At 45.0% G+C, this 23,940-nt stretch overlaps 1 protein-coding gene across 4 annotated transcripts in view; it reads left to right on the top strand.

Moving 5' to 3' along the window:
* Positions 1-23,940, top strand: part of LOC125724114 (voltage-dependent L-type calcium channel subunit beta-1-like) — an 83,480-nt gene that overhangs the window by 44,914 nt on the left and 14,626 nt on the right. For 3 of the 4 annotated variants that reach the window (XM_049001063.1, XM_049001064.1, XM_049001065.1), the window contains exons 3-9: positions 15,744-15,863; positions 16,036-16,158; positions 16,449-16,585; positions 16,687-16,763; positions 18,181-18,209; positions 19,384-19,464; positions 21,172-21,230. In XM_049001063.1, coding sequence (XP_048857020.1) covers positions 15,744-15,863; positions 16,036-16,158; positions 16,449-16,585; positions 16,687-16,763; positions 18,181-18,209; positions 19,384-19,464; positions 21,172-21,230 — 626 coding nt within the window. Of the gene's footprint in view, positions 1-15,743; positions 15,864-16,035; positions 16,159-16,448; positions 16,586-16,686; positions 16,764-17,659; positions 17,869-18,180; positions 18,210-19,383; positions 19,465-21,171; positions 21,231-23,940 lie in introns of all 4 variants that reach the window. The other variant, XM_049001062.1, reaches the window with a different exon arrangement.

The raw sequence follows: 23,940 nt of genomic DNA on the forward strand, positions 1-23,940 counted from the left end.
AAAAATTTTTTGACAATATTTATTGTCACGTGACATAGACCTGAGCGCATATATATATATATATATATATATATATATATATATATATATATGACTCGGTAATAAAATTAAAGTCTCGTTTTAATATAAATACATACGAATTTATCACTTTAATCGCTGTTAGAGTAGGATATGGACGGTCGTATTATTTAGAAAAGCCATAAAACGTGACGTGTTTTTCTCACTCGTTCCATATTTGTCGGAGTAACAATGCAAATAGAATGACAAGCCGTCGCAAGCGAAAACAGTGCATTTTACTTTTTGTTTCAAATAAAACGCGGGGTTGCCAAGTTCGTCCAGCTGGCTGAAGTGAGATTTTTTTTATTCGAGATGTCTGCACACATTTGTAACAATTCTTACCTTGTAAATAGTCTCCTTCTATATTTAACCACTTTTGACGTAGCACATTTTAGGTTTATAATGGATATTCTGCTTAACCATATGAGCGTTTGTTTGTATTCAGCTCCCCCTAGTGGTGCCATCCCCACGGGATTTTTTGGGAGATTTCAATTTTGAATGAAGTGAAGGGTATGCTGACCGCGTGTCTCCCGTTGCAGACGTGTTATCGCTTAATCTAACATTATATTTGGTTTTGTGGGTGAGAAAACGTCGTCTGTGAGTAGCCTTCATATATTCTTGATATAACGGAAATGAAAAAATGTATGTGACGATGACACATTATAATCTTGTTAAATGCTTTAGTGTTCAGGGATGTTAGTATGTTAATCCTGGGGCCTAGCTGCTCTGTTCTTTTGCCGTGTAGCAGCTACCTAGCGCCATTAGGATGCTTTATTTTGTGATGACTTACGTGTAAAACAAGTTATACTTTATTCATAAAAATGTATACATTTTGATTTCATTCAGAATGTACAAGGGAACTATTTATATTTGGAATCGGAATTGATATATATTTCATTGTATTATTTTACAGTTTCACTTTTAATTCATGAATGCATCCTGGGATCTTATTAAAGCTAAAAAACCAGCGTGAGTCTGAAACCACGAGTGTCATGCCAGATTGGCAACCCTAAAAATGTACCTGAGTTAATTTATTTAACAAATAACATTACTTATTACAGTTGTTAAAAACCGGAAACTTCAACGAACATGAAATCACCAGTAAACTACATCTACAAATATTTATTTTAATATTTCTATTTTAATATTCAGAAAGAGCTGGCCTGGTGGCATTATAGCCTATGCACTTTGAAGTGATTTTATTTTTGCACTAATGGCAGAGCTACTCGTGTTTCCTGGTAAATAAACATATATGTATGTGTTTCACAGAAGAGTGAAATCTGTGTCTCTGTACTGCACATGTAGTCAGACCTTTCATTTAATCTTGGTGAACATAATGACTTTAAGAAATCAAAGGGAAACTTTAAACTTCACACTTTGCACTTTTAATTTTATTCAACTAAATCAACTGTAATTTTAGTCGACTGTAATCTTATGACATTTAGTCAACTAAAACTAGACTAAAACTAAAATTATTTAGACGACTAAATTATGACTGAAACTAAATTACATTTTAGTCAAAAGACTGACTAAAACTAAATTTGCTGTCAAAATTAACACTCCCTCTGAGTACACTTGGCGGAGGGCCTCATATAGACAGTTCACATAAAAACAGTGAAGAAGTCGCAGCAGTGTCTCTTCTTTCTCTGAAGAGGTTTGGAATGTGCCCACGCATCCTCAAGACTTTTTACAGCTGTGCCATTGAGAGCACCCTTACTGGATGCATCACTGCCTGGTACAACAACAGCTCCGCCTACAACCGCAAAGCTCTGCAGAGAGTGGTGTGGTGTTCTGTGAGTATTATAGGAGGTGAGCTTCCCTCCCTCCAGTACATCTATATCAAGAGGTGCCTTAGGAAAGCGGGAATATCATAAAAGACACCAGTCATCCCAGCTATCAACTGCTCAGGCTGCTACCGTCAGGCAGATGTCTTGCAGTATCCGGTCCCTGACCAGCAGACTGAGGGACAGTTTTTTCCACAAGGCCACCAGACTGCTGAACTCTGATCATTAACAACAGTTACCAACACTCTCCCATTTACCACACATTGCAAATGATGCTCTTCTGCACATTATTTAACTGTCCATTCTTATTGCACAACTGCATACACTTTTCTATATACTAGATTTGTGAAATGGTTTATTTGTTATATATTTATATACTTATATTTTGTTGGTTAATTTGTGTCATACTACAGCTGCTTCGAGAGGCATTTCACTCACATGTATAGTACCTGTGCCCTGCGATGGGCTGGCCCCCCATCCTGGGTTGTTCCCTGCCTGGTGCCCATTGCTTCCGGGATAGGCTCCGGACCCCCCGCGACCCAGTAGGATAAGCGGTTTGGAAAATGGATGGATCTATAGTACCTGTGTACTGGTGTAAAGTGGTGTGACAATAAAAGTGATTTGATTTGAAAAACAAACAAATCTGTTAGGTGGAAAATATTAATAAAAAATGTATAATAAGCTGGTTGCATAAGTGTGCACATTTGTAAACTAATACTTTGTTGGAGCACCTTTAACTTTAATTAGAGCATTCAGTCTTTTTGGGTAGGAGTTTATTAGCATGCCACTTCTTGCCTTAGCAATATTTCCCACTCTTCCTTGCAAAAATTCTCTAAATCTGTCAGATTCCGAGGGCATCTCTTGTACACAGCCCTCTTTAGGTCACCCCTGAGATTTTCAATTGGATTTAGATCAGGGCTCTGGCTGGGCCATTCCTAAACATTAATTTTCTTCTGGTGAAGCCATTCTTTTGTTGATTTGGATGTATGCCTGGGGACATTGTTATTCTGAAAGGTGAACTTCCTCTTTATATTCAGCTTTCTAGCAGACACCTGAAAATTTTGGACCAAAATTGACTGGTATTTGGAGTCATTCATAATTCCTTCCACCTTGACTAAGGTACCAGTTCCATCTGAAGAAAAACAACCCCAAAGCATCATGGTGCCACCAGCATGCTTCACTGTGGGTATTGTGTTCTTTTGGTGATGCACAGTGTTGCTTTTGTGCCAATCATACCTTTTGGAATTGTAGCCAAAAAGTTCAAGCTTGGTTTCATCAGTGCATGACACATGTTCCCATTTTGGAGACTTGAGACTTTGAGACTTTTTCTCCTCGCCTCTTGATGCCTGTCTTCACTGTGTCCATGGTATATCTGACTGAACTTTCAAGAATGAGATCGCTTTGATGCTTTGTAAGCTCTCTGCAAAGCATGGCTTATGCTGTAGGATGCCATCCATCCATTTTCCAAACGGCTTATCCTTCTGGATCGGGGGGGGGGGGGTCTGGAGCCTATCCTGGAAGCTATGGGCACAAGTCAGGGAACAACCCAGGATGGGAAGCCAGCCCATCATAGGGCACACACACACATACGCATGCACTCCTATGGGCAATTGGGACCATGGGGGGGAAACCGGAGTACCCAGAGGAAACCCCATGATGACATGGGGAGAACATGTAACCCAGGCGGAGATTCGAAGCTGGGTACCAGAGGTGTGAGGCAACAGTGCTAACCACTGCACCACCATGCCGCCCCGCTGTAGGATGCAACTGAGTAAATGTCAGGAACCTTCTACTAGGACAGCTTTATTTGGGGTTAATCAGACTCACTTTAATTGATGGCAGGTGTGTACCCAAAAAGACTGTATGCTGTAGTTAAATCAAAAGGTGTATCAACATAGCATTAGTTTAAGGGTGTGCACACTTATGCAAGCAGCTTATTGAAGGTTTTTCATTTTTACATTTCCCCCCTTTTCTTGTTGTTCAATTGAATTGTAAAGGTTATAAGTTACATTAAATGTAGGAAAATATTGTGGTTTTGTTTTTTTACATCACAATAACCTGGCATTTTAACAGGGGTATGTATATTTTTCATATCCACTGTATATGTCACAGAACCTGCTGGTCCTGCGTTCTGCTGGTGCAGCACCACAGGGGACAGAGCTTGGCTTTGAAACAAAGTGAAAAGGCATAAACCATACCTGCCTTCTTTGATTACGGGCAGCATAAGGTCACTGGCTAATGACACAGACAGGCTCTCAGCACTGAGCAGGAGCCATGCAAATGCAAACACTGTAGCCTCATGAGTTTCACAGAAAGCTGGCTACGAGCTGAAACTCCAGATTCCACGGTGCCTTTAGCTGTACAGTGCCCCCATAATGTTTGGGACCAAAGACACATGTTTTCCTTGATTTACCCATCTGCTCCACAGTTTAAAAATTCAACGAACCTTAGGATTGCAAAAAAAATCTAGAATATCATTAAGAAGAAAGAATGCACTGATGTGCTCAGTAATCGCAAAGGGACTGGTAGGCCAAGGAAGACCTCCACTGCTAATGAGAGAAGAATCCTAACTATGGTAAAGGAAAATCCCCAGATGCCTGTCTAATACATCAGAAGCAGTCGTCAGGAGGCAGGTGTGTCTTTGTCAGAGAATACTATCTGTAGAAGACTTCATGACTGGAAATAAAGAGGCTACACTACAAGATGCAAACCACTAGTTAACCACAAAAATAGGATGGCAAGGTTACAACTTAGGAAAAAGTGTTTAAAAGAGCCTGCAGAATTATGGAAAAAGGTTTTATCATTACAGATGAGACCAAGATTAAACTGTATTGGAGTGATGACAAGAGGAAAGAGTAATAGAAACTGCCCAAGGTCCAAAGCATACCAATGTGGTGGGGGTGTTACCGCTTGGGGTGTATGGCTGCCACAAGTACTGGCACACTTATCTTCATTGATGGTACAGTATAACTGCTGATGGCAGTTGCAAAATGAAGTATGAGGTGTACAAAAACATCTTATCTGCTCAAATTTCACTAAATGTAGTAAAGTGTATTAAATACTTCTTTTTTCCTCAAAATTTATCTTTTTTTCCAAATTCCGTTTTTTGGATTCTTCATCTGTTTTGGATGTTAAATTTTTTATAAGCTGCCAAACTGAAAAAAAGAGATTTAAGGAGACAAATGTCACATGATACATTGGACTTTGTCTCTGGTGCCTCCATCCACTTTTGACTCCTTAAAGGCTCCCCAGTCTGTGTGTGTGAGTTGGTGGAAGATTTGGACTCTACGGGCCATCTCACATCTTGAATAACTCCCAAAATATATTGCTATTTCTTGGCAGGTGGACAGACATCAGAAGTGGTGAAGGCAGTAGCAATTCACCTAAACTCTAGTCTTGGTGATTTAGAAGCAGCTAGAGTGACACTGATCTCTCTGCTACAGAGGTTCCATTGTCAAGGTGTGGGCTGCCATGTTTTTCCCATGATAGAAGACAGTAGGCTGAATAAAACTGCATTTTCTCAGTACTATGTCATCAAATGAGTAATTCTCAGTTGGCATCTTGCTGGCATTTTTCTGCTGGTAATTGTTCTTCAACACTGCTCAGTGCCCTCGTCACTTCCCAAAGTGGCTAATCTGTAACCACCATTTGCTCTTTATATTATTTATGGAAGTCAAGGTGGAGATTCCCAGTCCCACTTTAGATAGTAATGTGATGCTGAGTGGTACATGAAACTGAGATGTAAAAATTGCTTTGACCCTACTCAGCTGGCTCCTTGAGCAAGGCCCTTAACCTGCAATTGCTTTGTCCTGAGTATGAGATTTATCTACATCCAGCCTTCTAAGGAGGTCTTTCATCTTAAAGGGAAAAACTTGGCACTCCAGCCACCATAAGAAAACTCACACTGGTCCATTCGGACTAGTGTTGTGCAGAGTAACATCTGCCACATGGCTGGTTCTCATCCCTGAGGTGGTTTGTCGTGTGGTATGCTCCTTACCTCCTTATCTATCTCAGTTGCCCCCCCCCCCCCCTCCAGCAATTTAGATTATGGTGGACCCCAAAAGCCTGTGACCTCCTTTATTTCTTAAAATTGAAATTGACAACCTTCGTGAGGGTTGATAATTACATCAACAAAGGCATTGTCACGCTTCGCCTCGATCGCTGGAGAGCGGGTGATCACATGGGCGAGCAGGCGGGCAGAAAGGCAAGCAGGCAGTCAGGATCGGGACAAAACAAGGGTTTAATTGGGGAAAACGAGGTGCAGGGAACATTAGACGCAGACTGACATCAAACACCACACACTTCTCACAATGACCGACCAGGGTTACAGGCAAGACCAGGACTTTAAACAGGACAAGACTAATCAAAGTAATCAGACACAGGTGGCGACGATCGGGAAAGAACACGTGGGTAGTCAGGGGTAGTCAGTAATGTAGAGCAAAACAGCAAAGCTGTGTAACCTGCTCATCAAAATAAAAAGGCAAATTCATAAAAAAAATCTACCATATATATCTAAATGGTAACTAAATGATCACAAAGCGTAGTTAAGCTCTATTATAAAAAGTACAGGAGAATAAATTTGGAGCAGTAGGCATATGAAATGGAAATTCTTTATTTGCCATTTGCATGAAAACATACACTATATTGCCAAAAGTATTGGGACATGCCTCCAAATCATTGAATTTGGGTGTTCCAATCATTTCCATAGCCACAGGTGTATAACATCAAGCACATAGGCATGCAGACTGCTTCTGCAAAGATTTGCAAAGGAATGGGTTGCTCTCAGGAGCTTAATTAAAACGTGGTACCTTGATAGGATGCCACCTGTACAATAAGTCCATTCATGAAATCTCCTCGCTACTAAATATTCCATGGTCAACTATTAGTGGTGTTATAACAAAGTGGAAGCAATTGGAAATAACAGCAACTTAGTCACGAAGTGGTGGGGCACTTAAAATCACAGAGCGGAGATAACGCAAGCTGAGGCGCACAGAGAGTCGTCAACTGTCTGCAGACTCAACAGCTACAGACCTCCAAACTTCGTGTGGCCTTCAGATTAGCTCAAGAACAGCGTGGAATGGGTCTCCATGGCCGAACAGCTGCATCCAAGCCTTACATCACCAAGTACAATGCAAAGTGCCGGATACAGTGGTGTAAAGCATGCCGCCATCTAGACTCCAGAGCAGTGTAGAAGTGTTCTCTGGAGTGACGAATCATGATCCTCGGTCTGGCAAACCCATGGACAAGTCTGGGTTTGGTGGTTTCCAGGAGAACAGTACTTGCCTGACGGCATTGTGCCAAATATAAAGTTTGGTGGATGAGGAATTATGGTGTGGGGTTGTTTTTCAGGGGTTGGGCTTGGCCCCGTAGTTCCAGTGAAAGGAACCTTTAATGCTGCAACATTCAAAGTCATTTTGGATAATTTCATGCTCCCAACTTTGTGGGAACAGTTTGGGGATGGCCCCTCCCTGTTCCAACATGACTGCGCACCAATGCACAAAGCAAGGTTCATAAGGACATGGATGACAGTGTTTCCCCTAGCTTTTGATTGGGGGGGGGGGGCAGACAGACACCGACAGGATTCATGGTGTTCATGTGTTCATGTGAATGACAGCCGTCAATATAACAACCGAACTAAACATCAGAACATTTCTTTTTATGACAATTATCTACAAAGTATGCAGCTTTTGTCACTGCAGTGTATTTTTCTGGGCTACTGGAAGGACATTTCTACATCTTCTTGATATGGGAAATCAGAAACGTCTGGCCCATTTATTGAGATCCGCATGCAGGCTGCAAGATGGTTTCCCATTGTGAAATGTATTTATTACCCTGTTCATGGTTGAGAAGTCCCTCTCACAGTTTACACTGCTGACTGGGTGGTTGACGCGACATATTTTCCGACGCGTGCTCTCTGTCGGCTGGTGGGAGTGTGCGTGCACGTGTCTGTGCGTGTGCATCAGGGTGGAAGTCCGCAATGCGCGATACAGAGGAGAATTGTAAACGCGCGACCGTGTAAAGACAAAAATGACAAGCTGTTGTGTAAATAAGATAAATACTGTAACATAAGGCTGTTTAGTTTGTTTAATAAAAGGACAATGTATAGACCTGTTCTATAGGAAAGGTAACCTTAAATGACTTCTGTTGTTATCTGGTGCTATATAGAAAATAAAATTAAATAAAATTAACTTGACCTCCAAGGGGAGGTGGGAGGTGCTGTTAGGGGGGCAGGGCACCCCCCCCCCCCCAATATAAAGGTAGGGTAAACACTGGATCAGCGAGTCTGGTGTGAAAGAACTTGACTGGCCTGCACAGAGCCCTGACCCCAACCCGATAGAACACCTTTGGAATTAATTAGAGCAGAGACTGTGAGCCAGGGTTTCTTGTCCAACATCAGTGCCTGACCTCACAAATGCTCTCCTGGATGAATGGTCAAAAATTCCTATAAACACTCCTAAACCTTGTGGACAGCCTTCCCAGAAGAGTTGAAGCCGTTGTAGCTGCAAAGGGTGGGCCAACTCCATATTAAGGCGTATGTATTAAGAATAGGATGTCATTAAAGTTCTTGTGTGTGTAAAGGCAGGTGTCCCAATACTTTTGACAATATTGTGTATATTTACTACCCTACAACCTATAGTATCTGTGCACTTTGCTCCAACTTCTGGCTTTGCAGTCATGTTTTTTTCATACAACAATACAAATAGCCAAAACTTTAATGTTAGATTTAATACATCATGTCAACAAGAAAAAAACGGGCTCTGTCTATACCATTAGTGTATCTGTTACAATTCTTACTGTAACGTCACATAAAATGTTGGTCATGGTGCAAATGAGAAATAAATAGAATATAAGTACATAGAAATTTTTTAAATATGAATAATATGAATATCGCTTTAAAACATGGACATTAAGATATACACAATGAAATACAGTTAACCACTTATTGGTGGGGATAATAATAATAATAGATACTTTATTAGATTGACCTCCCTGAAGTTTGTAGGGTGATCTGTCTGTGAAGGGCGTCCAGGATGCTGGGGGTTAAGGGCCTTGCTCAAGGAGCTGCTGCAAGTTGGCTTGTCTGTAGTATGAGTAATAAATTAGTGTCAGAAATGTAGTGTCAGAGTTACGTGTCACAACTGGGACTCAGAGCATTCAGGTAAAAACACATTTATTTGCTTTCACATTTCCAGCTGATCTTTCCAGTATTTTTTAAAATTGTACAGGTTGGTTGTTGTGTGAGGGGTATGGATTTCATGGGTTGTGCAGGTGACAGGGCTGTCCCAGGAAGACAATGCTGTCAAAAGCCCCCCTTTCTTGTCATACATATTCATTCAACCATGGGACATGAGGGGAATAATTGTAGTAAATATCAATCACCGGGAACTTATTAGGCTAAATCGAGGGGGAGATACAAAATACACAGTAAACAACTAACTGTTCTGAGCTCGAACTGGAGATGCAAATTTACTCAATTTACAATATATCGCTTAGTCACTGTTCCGCTGTTGTTTTGCAAATGATTTTAAAAACATTTTTTTAATTTGAACAGTTTTACAACAGGTCTCATCCATTCATAAATGTAGTTGTGTTTTTAATTAATCACAGCCAGAGCCCTAATTTATGCAAATATGTGCAGTCATTATGCATTAACATCAAATCATCTACATATAAACCGTGAATAACTGTGGCTTATTTTGGTAGTCTTAATACCTATTGCTCTTGTATTTGATAAGGTAAAACATTTGCAGCCAATTATTATCAATAATTTGCATTATATCCAGGAAGTATCCATCTTTGAGCTGACTATAACCTTCAAAGCATTTCATGGACCATGCAACATCTGGGTGCACAAACTGGTGTTTGGTGGCATCATTTCCAGATTGACTACTGGCAGTGCTGTAGTGAGCAGGCTCCGTCTAATGCACAGGAGAGTGAGTGGTATGGTGGGTGCATCTCCTTTGTGATTTCGGGAGTAGAACCAATGTGGCCTCAAGTAAACCTAAGAGCCAGAATGCTTGGTATAATTCTTAAAAGGAGCCGGAAATTTTATAATGGTTTTGGAGCTTTTCGGCGGCCTTCCCAGGATATATAATTTGATCTCCTGCATCTGGTGATTTTTTTCTGATCTGAGACTGGTACAGGCTGATGTGTGCAAGCTCACAGCCACTTCCATGGCATGGTGACATAGGACATTATAAGGTGCTTTAGGTAAAGGTGCCTGAAATGGCACCTCATTATAAACACACAATTGCATAAGCACCTTACAGTGAGGTAGCCATCTTTTCTGGAGATTTAAATGTTACTGAGCATGTTCAGGACTGGCAAACTGCCAGCACCCTCCCCAACCTCCCCACTAGTCCATAACACACCATTTGAGGGAAGGATTATGCTTCCTGGGCACCAAGGACTCACATGGGCTTCCATTGGCCCTGATGAAAGTGGTACTAACAGTGTCACATATAACCGTTGCAAAAGCTCCTTCCTTCCATGGTGCATCACATTCCTGCTGCTCTGCTGCCACATGGTGGCCCACCAGCAGTCATTATTTGCCTTTTCTGTATTAGCAGCTGTACTGGACAACCGTAATCTTCAGTCAGTATCTCAGCTCAGAGGTCAAAGCTTATGAGACCTCAAGGTGCTATTCCAGTTCCTCTTGGGTATTCTGCTGAAGCCAACAACATTGACAGTGTAAGTGAAGACTACAGTTTATCAAAGCCAGACAGCATTTCAATGGTTTTGGTTCCGTTATCAAAGAGTGAAAAACCGAGTTTTCCATATAGTCCATTGATCCTTGACCTCACAAGTTCCCTCCTGCCTTTTCTTTCTTACGAGTTCTTGATAAAACAAGCTCCTCAAAGGATTTTGATTTTAACCAGTATTAGAGGACTGCGTGTTTGTCTCTGAATCTTATTTGCATGACACCTCCTCACCACATCCCCCCCACCCTACTCCACACGCACACTTTTTTCTGTTTGTACTAGGACTCGTTACTGTGACACACTTGCCTGGGTCTCTCACGCAGGCCCAGCCAATAGCTGAGTAGCGGTGGTGTCAGCTGGTAGGGAGCTATTTTCAACAAGCAGCTAAATTAGAGCCAGATCCCATTGACATATAGAGAGAGAGACAGAGAGAGAGAGAGTATGTGTGTGTATGCGTGTGTCTGAGAGAGAGAGAGAGAGATAGCAAGTGAGGGAGGGAAAGAAAGAAAGAGAGAGCGAGAGAGACATCTTTCTAAGCCATGTCGGCTGCTTCCCAGATTGCTTCTTGCTGTCCTCACCAGTGGGATGCAATTGGAGCATCTCCTGCCTGTCTCCACCGCTTGGCGTCTCTCTGACAAATCCTCTGTGCATTTGATGTTCTTATTTCCACATTTTGTAAACTCTCGATCTTCTTTCCTTCTCATTTTGTTACAGAGAAGCTTGAGTGACTCAGAGCTCTTTGTTTCTCCTACATTACAGACTTGTTGCAGGCCCTTTTTAATTTTGAAATAGTTATTTACCTTCATCTGTGCTCCTGGCTTGGTCCCCTGTTCTGAATCCCTTCCCACTGCTTGCTGCTGTGCCCGCCGCTGGCCATCCATGTTGGGATGTACCTGTATGGTTTAGATGACTCAGAGCCGGTAAGTGGCCGTCGTTATCGTGGCACCATCCAGCCCACTGATGCTTGGAGGGGAGTGGAAATTGGCGGTTGAGACAATTACAGCTGATATTATTATGCTGGCTGTGTTTGTGAGTTGCATTTTTGTTTTTGTTTTTTTTTTTGTATTTGTGACTGGATTGACTAATTGTCCCTGTGAGTGACAAGAGTACTTTCCAGGGGTGGGTAGGGGACATGGTGATGGAGGTGGGGGGATTAGCTGTGCACATAATGGGGGGGCTGGACAGAAATGTGGTGGGGATCTGAAGCACGAACAGAGCAACACATATGTTGTTCCTCGCTGTCCATTCCGCTGGTTCTGGCCTGCCATAGTGATGTCACGGAGCAGTGTTGCTGGATGAGTCTCAGGTGTTTAACCTGTACTGAGCTCTCTTCCTGTGTACCGGCACAATGGGAACGGGTGGTGACGCACAGTAGAAAGATGAACAAGAGGGCCTTGAGTTTGCCAGCAGCAATGTGGGACCATGTGGGTGGCAGACACTCTAAGGCTTTGAAATGTTTTCCATCCACATTTCAGTTTTAGTTAAACATTTTAGCCTGGTTTCATGGTGAGTCACTGAGAGAGCTGACCCTCACCTCTGACCTCTAGTGGGGGTGTGTTAAACCAGGGTGGGTGGATGTGTGTGTGTGTGTGTGTGTGTGTGTGTGTGTGTGTGTGTGTGTGTGTGTGTGTGTGTGTGTGTGTGTGTGTGTGTGTGGATTATGTTTATATTCCATTAGGGGGACCAAATTTATGGCCCCCACAATGTGATAAAAACCTGTTATTTTGACTTTTTTCAGGTCCCCACAAAGATCTGTGAATGTAAACAAAACACAAAAAATTGCAAAAGTCTTGTATTTTGTTTAGTTACTTATGGATAAGGTTAGGGCTGGGTAGGGGTTAAGTTTGTCATATTAGGAGTTTTCCTCATAGAAATGAATGGAGAGTCCATACAATGATATAATTACAAACCTGTGTGTGTGTGTGCGTGAGAGAGATTTGATTCGCTCCATGACCATAGTTTGAAAACTAGTGCTCTCTGTTAATATAAAATGTATATCTCATATATTGAAGCTACAGTTCACAGGAACAGTGTGACTCCAATACCACTCTGGTAAAGAGGGCCTTGGCTCTCAGTATTTTTTTGGTATAAAGTGACCATTTAAACCCGATGGGACTTTCCTTGATACATACTGTTCTCTGACACTAGCTGAGCATTTGTGATGTTATGTTTTCATAGACATGTTTTACTTCTCTCTCAATGCTCATGTGTTGTGCTCTTGGTCCCCTTGTGGGAATGAAATGTAGTATTTAAATGCGATGTGTGGCATGCCAACTCAATGCTCAGCACCATAGCTGCAAATCTCCTGGGTTTATCGGTTACGTTCCCAGCCCTAACTGAGTGTGCCTTGTTCTCTTGCAGTTTGTGATTGTGTGAGTGTCTGTCCTGTGGTGGGACGTAGAGGCTGCCCTATGCTTACGCCATACACTATTTTGGGAAGGGCTCTAGGCTGATTGTGATTTTGCACTGCAAAATTGGTTTGAAAATGTGTGCATTTAAATATAACCTTGAGGGAAAAGACAGGGTCCGATTTAGCATTAAAGGCGCTGTATTCCTATGACACAGTAGGTGGTGGAGTGTTCTGCTATTTTTGTGCGTGACATGTTCAATGTCTCGCAGCAAATCAAGAGACTTTGGGTAGCAAGTCGCGTGGCACCTTCAGGACAGCTGGCCAAAGTTTTAAAAAGCCAGACTTACAGCTCACATGTTCTGTTTTGCGCTCTTCAAATAAGTGTGAAACTTTGAAAATATAAAAAAAGCAGATGGAGGGTTACATAAATCCCCTTTTATAAGCCTTACAGCTGATAGAAGAATGTAAGTTATTAACACTCAGGATGCGTCAGTCCAAAATGCTGTGAACTCAAGTGTAATCTAAGGATGTTGTATTTACAATAAGGATTTAAGATGGAATATCGTGAGTAGTAGTGTGAAGAAACAGCCAGCATACTGGAGTGGTGCACCATTTAACCACTATAAACTGAATGTAAAACAGCACCTTCAGATGTTCTCAAACTTCACCTATATTCCGTTTCCTTAATTTCTATATACCTCACTTTATACTGCTATTTTTTAGGTAAACCACTGCCCCAGAATACAAATCTAAATGAATGTATTAGCTATATTGTTCTAGAAAATGTAGATGAGTCGCTGCTTTTAGCTGAACTACTTCAATGCGTTTTAGCTGTAGTGTACCACTTATGATTGAATCAAGTGGAACGCCCCCTGACAGGGAGGTAAACTAACTCCACTAGTGGTGGCTTTGTTTTATGTAATGATTCAGAAGCAGAATGTCGGGGGGCAGAGGTTGTGTTACAGTATGATGAAATGTTTGCTCCAGGCTTAGAGGGAATGGGTTTGCGGGTTTGGTCACATCAGGATGGGCTGGGATAGATAATGTCACCAACTGCTGTGATAATTCCTACATGTGTCTGGTATCACTGCCAAATTCACCATGTGATGTGCCTGTTACAGCTCAATACTCAGTGGAAGACTGAATCATGTGAAGTGAGGGTCAAACAGACAAACAGGAAGGTGGAGTGTTTCGGAGATGAGAGCGAGAGACTGCAGTCCTTTGGTTGGTGTCAGTTGATGTCTAGAGCACACCAGTAAGGAACAGGACGGACTAATCATCTGGAATAGCCACAGTTTACCTAAACTGCTTATCCTACTGGGTCGCGGGGGGTCCGGAGCCTATCCCGGAAGCAATCGGCACAAGGCTAGGAACAACCCAGGATGGGGGGACCAGCCCATCACAGGGCACACTCACACACCATTCACACACACATGCACTCCTACGGTCAATTTAGCAAGTCCAATTAGCCTCTTTGGACTGTGAGGGGAAATCAGAGTACCTGGAGGAAACCCACAACAACATGGGGAGAACATGCAAACTCCACACACGTGACTCAGGCGGAGATTCAAACCTGGGTCCCAGAGGTGTGAGGCAACAGTGCTAACCACTGCACCACCATGTCACCCTCGGATGATCATCATAACCATTTTTTCTTTCTTCATGTTTCAGTCTAACGCCAGCCACAAATTTGAATGAATAAGACTCCCCTTTGTATTCGTGGATGTAAGACAAGGCAAATATCTTAAAGCCCTTCTCTAATTTATTCGTTGGTACTTTGGAGAAGGATTTACAAAAGCGATATACGTCGTTGATCATAAGTTTGGGCAAGTCCTGTAAACGGCATGTATAAACCAATGCCATTTTTCACAGTCCGGAAATGAGTGAGCCGCATTTCCATGAACGCGGAAGCTGACATGCAAAAAGCCCACTGACACGAGAGTTCACGCCTCATTACTATTGATGTGTCGTTCGCGAACAAGATGGCTCTTTGAGCCGACTCTTTTTAGTGAACGATGGGAGCCGACTCCTGTTCAAGACCCGTTTTATTAATGTTTATAGAATTGTCTGAGTTTTTGAGCTGCTTAAACATTAAGGATGATAGTGGCTGGAACACGTTGTCTTCCAAAAAAGCCCGCCCACGACACGCCGTCTTATTTTTAACAAGCTCAAATCAGGTCATGCTAGTCAGCATCATGTTAAATGAAGAGAGGTGCGGCTCTTCTTGGTGAGCTGAGCCAAATGAGCTGGTTTGCTAAAAAAGAGCAGATATTCCCATTTGGTAGAGAGAGACACGAGGAAAACAAACAAGCATGCAAATGAAAATTATCATGGTTGGAAAAATTATCGACCTCATTTTAATTATCGTGCAATTAATTGATTTATCGCTTATCGTGACAGGCCTAGCTCCAGGACAGTACAGTCATGAGATCCAATGCATCAGCACCAGAGTGCCCTTTCCGCACTGCTCCACCAGCCACTCACACTAGGCAGAGACTCCCAACTTTTAATAGGACTTCAGGATTCCAGTCTCATTGGCCAAGAGAAAACAGCCAGTTGTTGTGGGCAGTGGATGAGAAAAAGGGGCTGTTTTTCACCACTTGGCACTTAGTGCAGCTTCACATAATTTGAAGGATAGAATCCTGCTGGCTGGGCCCGTCTGTCACCCCCAAGGGCAGAAGCTCACTCAGATGTGCACATACAGCCACACACACATACAGAAGCATGCAAAAACCGAGAAATTCAGACGAATTGCACATGCATTAATGACAGTAACCCCAGCTCTAATGAGACCCCCTGAGTTAGGATTCCTTTCTGAGGCAGTTCAGTGTCATCTCCCCTTTGTCCCAGGGCTCTGCAGATTCCTACACCAGCAGGCCGTCAGACTCAGATGTGTCCTTGGAGGAAGACCATGAGGCGCTGAGGAAGGAGGCAGACAGACAAGCCCTCGCCACACTCGAGAAAGCCAAGGTGATCACTGCTTGTGTCTTTGTCCCCTCTGAGGTCTACAGTAGACAGTGATTATCTTTGCCTTTGATTCTCTCTTATTCTTGTTATGGCTTCAGTCAATGTCCTTTGGTTTCATGGTATGTAGACACTGAAGTTTTGAGGAACCTCACTCCCCTCCTGTTTCCTGCTACAGACCAAGCCAGTGGCCTTTGCCGTGCGGACAAATGTGAGCTATAACCCGGGCCCCGACGATGATGTCCCAGTTCAGGGTATGGCAGTCTCTTTTGAGGCTAAGGACTTCCTGCACATCAAAGAGGTCAGTGTCCATAGCTTTCCTGCTGGTCTATTTATTTAACAAAGGATGGTCACTCACCTGTAGGCTTTTATGACAACTATTGCATCATGGGAAATTACAGTTCCCTGCAGGGCTGAACTGGGATTATAATTCAACCCTTTTGCTGGCCCACAAACCCGTTGGCCTCCCAGAAAAATGCCCAATGTGCCAGACCGGCAATCCAGCCCTGGATCCCTATGGGAAAATACCAGGGAGTAGAGAATGCTGTCTCCATCCAAGGGCCGGGGCACCTACTGGCTCTCTCTCCATAGAAGTACAACAATGACTGGTGGATCGGGAGGCTGGTGAAGGAGGGCTGCGAGGTGGGTTTCATCCCAAGCCCGGTCAAACTTGAAAACGCCCGCCTATTGCTGGAGCAGCACATGAGGCAGAACCGGCTCAGCTCCAGGCAAGAGCCACCCCGTGGCTGGCCCACATGTTGAAATGCTCACCATTATTGTTAAGGTTCTGGTGCTCATGTTTGCGTTTACCATCCTGTCCTCCTTTCAGTAAGTCGGGGGGGAACTCCAGCTCCAGCCTGGGTGACAGTGCTGTCGGCACACGGCGGCCCACCCCTCCTGGCCCAGGTGAGCACAAGAAACCCCATAGGTCTGCCTGCAGTGTTAGATTCTCTGTGTTTTGCCCAAGCAGCAGCATAGTAGTTAAGGACCTAATTTTAAAATGGCAAAGTTTCTGGTTCAAGTCCTTTTGGGGCTTATGGTGTTTTTGAGGAGCCTGCTGTAGATTCTGCCATTGCTCAAAAAAGATATTCAGTCCTTTTATCTGTGTTGATCTTGTCATAATTTGTGGAATATTCGTGTTTCTAAGCAGAGCTACCCTGCAGAGATGAAGATGATAATATTTTGGAAAATGCACGTGGATGTGGCAAATGAATGTCAGATCCTTTCCAAAAAAAATTTTATTTTGCAAATTCTGGCTGATATATTTTATCACATAAACAGATTAAGGTAATGAAAACAACAGTTCAATCATTCTGTCTGAAACCACAGTGTTATAAATCTGTTTGCTGCTGCTGATGCTACAATTCACCCCACCCCAGCCCAATGGCCTCATCCTGGTCTGCAGATCAGCTAGCCATCATAGTCACAGCAGTGACAGGAAATATTGCGTTTCGGACCCACAGGTGGGATGCTTGTCATGGGCTGTTATTTATGACGGGTGGGAATTTTGGTTAAACCAGCCAGTAAGTCATTGCGCTCCGGGGGTTTGAAGCTGTTCTCCCATCTGCTCCCAGTGTTTGTCCTGCTCTTCCATGTCCCATCTTTATTGTGGGCACCATGAAAGATGCAGCATATGACTGGTTGTCATATTTCCTCTCTTTCTCACCTGCTTTATGTTTCTCTCATCTCTTTTCCTGCCTGTACACTCTCTCTCTCTTTTCTTCTCACCCCTTCTCTTCTGCATCTGCATCCATGCCTTCTTTTACTTCTTCCCCCATCGTCAACACCCCCCCCACATACAGCTGGGCAGCTCCCTGCCAGTACTGCCCCCCGCCCCCGCACCACCACCCCTCTGCCATTGCTGTCTCCTGGGGTGGTGCCCAGGGTGCCGCTAGAGGATGACACCTTTGAGCTGGACGTGGAGGAGCCTGCCGAATCGCAGGCAGAGCCTCCCTCCTCCAAGCCCAGCAGCAGCTCCCCCCTGGCACAAATCCTGCCTTTCTTAAAGAAGGTAACCCTGGAGCCTCCCATGCTGCTGCAGCCCAGCCCTCTTCATAGCCCCCGCTATAATGCTGTCCCACTCTCTAACTCCCTTGCTGCCATCCTGCCACAGTCAGAGCCAGATCTGTGCTGAGCCTGCTGGGAGGAGGAAGCTGGCTGGCGGCTGTTGCATGGGCCTGGAGTGTGACTCTGGGGAACCCCACCCCCAGCTCCCTGCCCATGGTCCGTAATTGGCACTAACACTTGTGCTCTGTGTTCTTGTTCTTTTCTTTATTTGCCCTCCCCCCCCCCCTTTGCTGGGGCTGTATTTGTTGAATGGTAGGTGGTCCAGCCAAACAGAAACAGAAATTGGTGAGTGTCTCCAGTTTGCTTTCTTTGGGGTTTAAAGCCATCATGTCCATTGTCACCAAGGCCCCCCCCCTCACCCCAGCTGTTGCCTTACCCCCCATGTGCAGAGAGCCCACATTTATCTGAGCAGCCTCACATGTGAGCATTACACCCAACTGTTCTCATAGCCACACCTCATTTTTTGTCTCTTGGGAGTAAGAACTAGGCTCCCAGTTTATGAATTCAGCTCATATATAACAAAATCCTCAAAGATTAAAATAAAAAACCTGGGCCCAGCATCCATCACATGTGAGGGGGCTCTTTAGATGGAGGCCCATAGGAAGTCTGCGTGTGCCGTATTCGATTGGTGCGCTTTCACATCTAATGGGGAAGGGGTTGAGGACCTTCCTCCTTTGATTGGTCCTCCACATTATTTTGCATGGTTGTTAACATAAACATATATGAACAGTTATTCTTAGCTTATAAAGCTGTGATAAATAGCTGATGAAGGGGGTGTGAAGTTCTCATGAAGTGTTACCACAGGGAAGATGAACAACTATATAAAAAAAGAACATATTGTCAGATTCTCAATTATCTGTATCCCACTGTAGAATTTGATTGTAGCACTCCACAGAAATTTATAGAACTGGGTGTATAAGCCCTTGAGGACGGATAGCACCTAGGGACCCAGCCAGAGTTAGAAACAGGAGTGTCAATGCACTCTACAGCTTTTCCTTGGTAAGTTAGCATCAAGCAGCAAACAGGGAGCTCCTTGGCAGTGTGTCATCGCATTACTATTTTGTTTTACTACAGTGTGTGCAGGAATGCATTTTTGGAAGGTTTATCAGACAATAAGACATCTTGCTCACAGAAGTGCATTCACTCTCATATTTGCAATGTGTCTGATTGTGCCTTTGCAAGGGATCTGAACATAGGCCATAGCTCCTGATGTTAAAACAGCCTTCTGGCTGTAGTGGCCTTTTCCGGGCAGCAACTACAGTAGCGTGAATACTCGCCCCCCACCTCACACACACACACACACACACTGGCCATGAGCTTAAAGGGCTGTTCGTGTTTTATAAGGAATTTATTCCAGTTTTTAATGCTTGGGCATGCAGTGTCACAGCTAGTCCCTTGGGTTAAGGACATATTAAAACAGTGGGTCATCTTTACCCTCTACCACCTGTCCTATGCCCAGATGGAGCACGTTCCTCCCTACGATGTCGTCCCCTCCATGAGGCCCATCATCCTAGTGGGGCCTTCGCTGAAGGGTTATGAGGTAAAATCACGCAGCCGTGTTTCTGTGTAGCTTACTAATACAATCACAAAACACCTGATATTGCCCTTTGGGAGACATGTGAGAGGGTGTGGAATCTGCTATTTTATTGGATGAAATTTCCCCTCTTCCAAGTTCTATCCAGAAAATATGTTCAATAGGGGTGGGAATTGGCAGAGATCTCTCAAATCAATATTATATTGATATTGGCTGATTTGATATGTATCATGATTAAATCGTCTTTGCTAAAGAGCAATTCAGGTCTAAATTAAGGTAAAGTCAAGGGCTGTAGTGGCACATATATTTGTTGTGTGCTGTTTAGTCACAACATTTTCAGTTCGGTATGCACAATGAAACTAATGAATACATTTCTTGACATGGGTGAAACCTTAATTCACAAATAGATGTTTAACAGGAAAACATTATGTTAATTTTGGCTGTGAGTTTTCTACAGTTAGTGCTAGAGAGCTCAAAGACTCTCCCATGCTACTTAAATTAGTAGTTTGTGAATGTTTTGGTTTCCCAATAAAGGAGAGTTGTTGATAAGACCAAAACTTTCGGCCTGTTATACTGAATTTGGATATGTTGCTGGAAATACATCCAACATGCTAACTCATTTGAGGCAACATCATCCGAGTGTGTGCATGACCAGAGAAATCAGAAATCAGCCTCTTCAAGTTAGTCTCTGTGTGGCATCTAAGATGCTTTTCTTAAGATATTTAGACTGGTTTAAAGAATAACTAAGGGTAAAGGGCTGTTTATCGCTGCAGATATGCAACCAAATTCGGTATTAGAGACCACAGGATTTAGCTCATTATAACCATTATGATGTGCTGCTTTATTTTTACAGATTTATTTTTACTTTTCAATTGAGCCTTTCTTAGGTTTTGCTATTCAGACACATCTACACATCGCCATATGTTTGGGTTACAACTGTTCCTTTATTGTTTGTGGTTTTAAAAATAAATGATTTCAAACTGTGTTTCTCTGCTGTACTGGAATTGCACTGAACCGTGAACTCAACCAGATTGCAGTACTCATGCCTAGGTGTCCATTTACTTAATAAAGTTTGCCCAAACTTTCAGCTTAAATTAAGAGGGTACTGGGAAAGTCTCCCTACACACTTGCACATTCATGGTAGCAGTGTGTCAGACTTACGTATGTCAATCGCTTAACAACTGTGAAACTTGGCAAATATATTATAAGTAACATATGTGACCAACATAATTATAGTAAGCTACATTTAAATAGATATTTAGAAATCAGTTTTTAACTGTGGTAGCGATCAAAGAATCACCACCTCAAAGAGTCTCGATTTTGTAAGTAAATCGATTCCTCCACCCCCACCCCTAGTGCTCATGCTGAAAGGGCACAAGTGTTAGTGCCAAGCTGGGGAATTCTTTTTTGTTAATTCAGTTGTTAATATTGTCAAAATTCGTTGCATATATGCAAGTAATGGAAAGTTACTTAATTAACTGGGTAATATCAAAGATGAACGTAATAGAAAGCAGAGCAGAGTCTAGAGCAGAGAGTGCCTGAGATGGGGGTGGTGCGGTGACTCAGTGGGCAGCACTGTGTCCTCACACCTCCAGCGCTGGCGGTGGATGTTCTCCTGTGGTGCGGGTGACCCTATACTCTCTGAGTGTTGGGAAAAGGGAAGGATGATTATATTATTGTTTCTAATGTAGTTATTTATGTCATTTCCTTCAGGTGACTGATATGATGCAAAAGGCACTCTTTGATTTCCTTAAACACAAGTTTGAAGGCAGGTAAGGTGCATGTTTCAGAAGCCACATTTATACTTAGCTAGTGGGACACTCCATCCATCCATCCATCCATCATCTCCCGCTTAATCCGGGGTCGGGTCGCGGGGGCAGCAGCCTCAGCAGGGAGACCCAGACTTCCCTCTCCCCGGCCACTTCATCTAGCTCCTCTGGGGGGACCCCGAGGCGTTCCCAGGCCAGCCGAGAGACATAGTCTCTCCAGCGTGTCCTGGGTCTTCCCCGGGGCCTCCTCCCAGTGGGACATGCCCGGAATACCTCCCCAGGGAGGCGTCCCGGAGGCATCCTGATCAGATGCCCGAGCCACCTCATCTGGCTCCTCTCGATGCGGAGGAGCAGCGGCTCTACTCTGAGTCCCTCCTGAATGACTGAGCTCCTCACCCTATCTCTAAGGGAGAGCCCAGCCACCCTGCGGAGGAAACTCATTTCGGCCGCTTGTACCCGCGATCTCGTTCTTTCGGTCACTACCCAAAGCTCATGACCATAGGTGAGGGTAGGAACGTAGATCGACTGGTAAATCGAGAGCTTCGCCTTTTGGCTCAGCTCTCTCTTCACCATGACAGACCGATGCAGCGCCCGCATGACTGCCGACGCCGCACCGATCCGCCTGTCGATCTCCCGCTCCATCGTTCCCCCACTCGTGAACAAGATCCCGAGATACTTAAACTCCTCCACTTGGGGGAGGACCCCATCCCCAACCCGGAGAGAGCACTCTACCCTTTTCCGGCTGAGAACCATGGTCTCGGATTTGGAGGTGCTGATTCTCATCCCAGCCGCTTCGCACTCGGCTGCAAACTGCTCCAGCGAGAGCTGAAGGTCACGGCTCGATGAGGCCAACAGAGCCACATCATCCGCAAAAAGCAGAGACCTAATCCTGAGGTCACCGAACCGGACGCCCTCAACGCCCTGGCTGCGCCTAGAAATTCTGTCCATAAAAACTATGAACAGAATCGGTGACAAAGGGCAGCCCTGACGGAGTCCAACCCTCACCGGAAACGAGTCCGACTTATTGCCGCCCATGCGGACCAAACTCTGGCACCGGTCATACAGGGACCGAACCGCCCTTAAAAGGGAGCCCGGTACCCCATACTCCCGGAGCACTCCCCACAGGACCCCACGAGGGACACGGTCGAATGCCTTTTCCAAGTCCACAAAACACATGTAGACTGGTCGGGCAAACTCCCATGAACCCTCCAGAACCCTGCTGAGAGTATAGAGCTGGTCCACTGTTCCACGGCCAGGGCGAAAACCACACTGCTCCTCCTGAATCCGAGGTTCGACAATCCGGCGGACCCTCCTTTCCAGGACCCCCGAATAGACCTTACCAGGGAGGCTGAGGAGTGTGATCCCCCTGTAGTTGGAGCACACCCTCCGGTCCCCCTTCTTAAAGAGGGGGACCACCACCCCGGTCTGCCAGTCCAGAGGTACTGCCCCCGATGTCCACGCGATGCTGCAGATGCGTGTTAACCAGGACAGCCCCGCAGCATCCAGAGCCTTGAGGAACTCTGGGCGAATCTCATCCACCCCCGGGGCCCGGCCACCGAGGAGCTTTTTGACCCCCTCAGCGACCTCCACCCCCGAGATAGGCGAGTCCACCCCCAAGTCCCCACACTCTGCTTCCATATTGGAAGGCGTGTCGGTGGGATTGAGGAGGTCTTCGAAGTACTCCCTCCACCGACCCAAAACGTCCCGAGCTGAGGTCAGCAGCGCACCATCCCTACCATAAATAGTGTTGATGCTGCACCGCTTTCCCGCCCGGAGCCGCCGGATGGTGGACCAGAATCTCCTCGAAGCCGTCCGGAAGTCGTTCTCCATGGCCTCACCAAACTCCTCCCACACCCGAGTTTTTGCCTCAGCGACCGCCAAAGCCGCATTCCGCTTGGCCTGCCGGTAGCCGTCAGCTGCGTCTGGAGTCCCACAGGCCAGAAAGGCCCGATAAGACTCCTTCTTCAGCTTGACGGCATCCCTTACCACCGGTGTCCACCAGCGGGTTCGGGGATTACCGCCGCGACAGGCACCGACCACCTTGCGGCCGCAGCTCCGGTCAGCCGCCTCCACAATGGAGGCACGGAACATGGCCCATTCGGACTCAATGTCCCCCGCCTCCCCCGGGATATGGGAGAAGTTCTGCTGGAGGTAGGAGTTGAAACTCTCCCTGACAGGGGATTCCGCCAGACGTTCCCAGCAGACCCTCACTATACGCTTGGGCCTGCCAGGCCTGGCCGGCTTCCTCCCCCACCAGCGGAGCCAACCCACCACCAGGTAGTGATCGGTTGACAGCTCCGCCCCTCTCTTCACCCGAGTGTCCAAAACATGCGGCCGCAAGTCCGACGACACGACTACAAAGTCGATCATCGAACTGCGGCCTAGGGTGTCCTGGTGCCAAGTGCACATATGGACACCCTTATGCTTGAACATGGTGTTCATTATGGACAGTCCGTGACGAGCACAGAAGTCCAATAACAAAACACCGCTCGGGTTCAGATCGGGGGGGCCGTTCCTCCCAATCACGCCCCTCCAGGTCTCACTGTCGCCGCCCACGTGAGCATTGAAGTCCCCCAGCAGAACAAGGGAGTCCCCAGGAGGAGCGCTCTCCAACACCCCTTCCAAGGACTCCAAAAAGGGTGGGTATTCCGAACTGCTGTTTGGCGCATAAGCGCAAACAACAGTCAGGACCCGTCCCCCCACCCGAAGGCGG

The sequence above is a fragment of the Brienomyrus brachyistius genome, unplaced genomic scaffold (genome assembly GCF_023856365.1).
Source record: "Brienomyrus brachyistius isolate T26 unplaced genomic scaffold, BBRACH_0.4 scaffold55, whole genome shotgun sequence".
Classification (NCBI taxonomy): Eukaryota; Metazoa; Chordata; class Actinopteri; order Osteoglossiformes; family Mormyridae; genus Brienomyrus; species Brienomyrus brachyistius.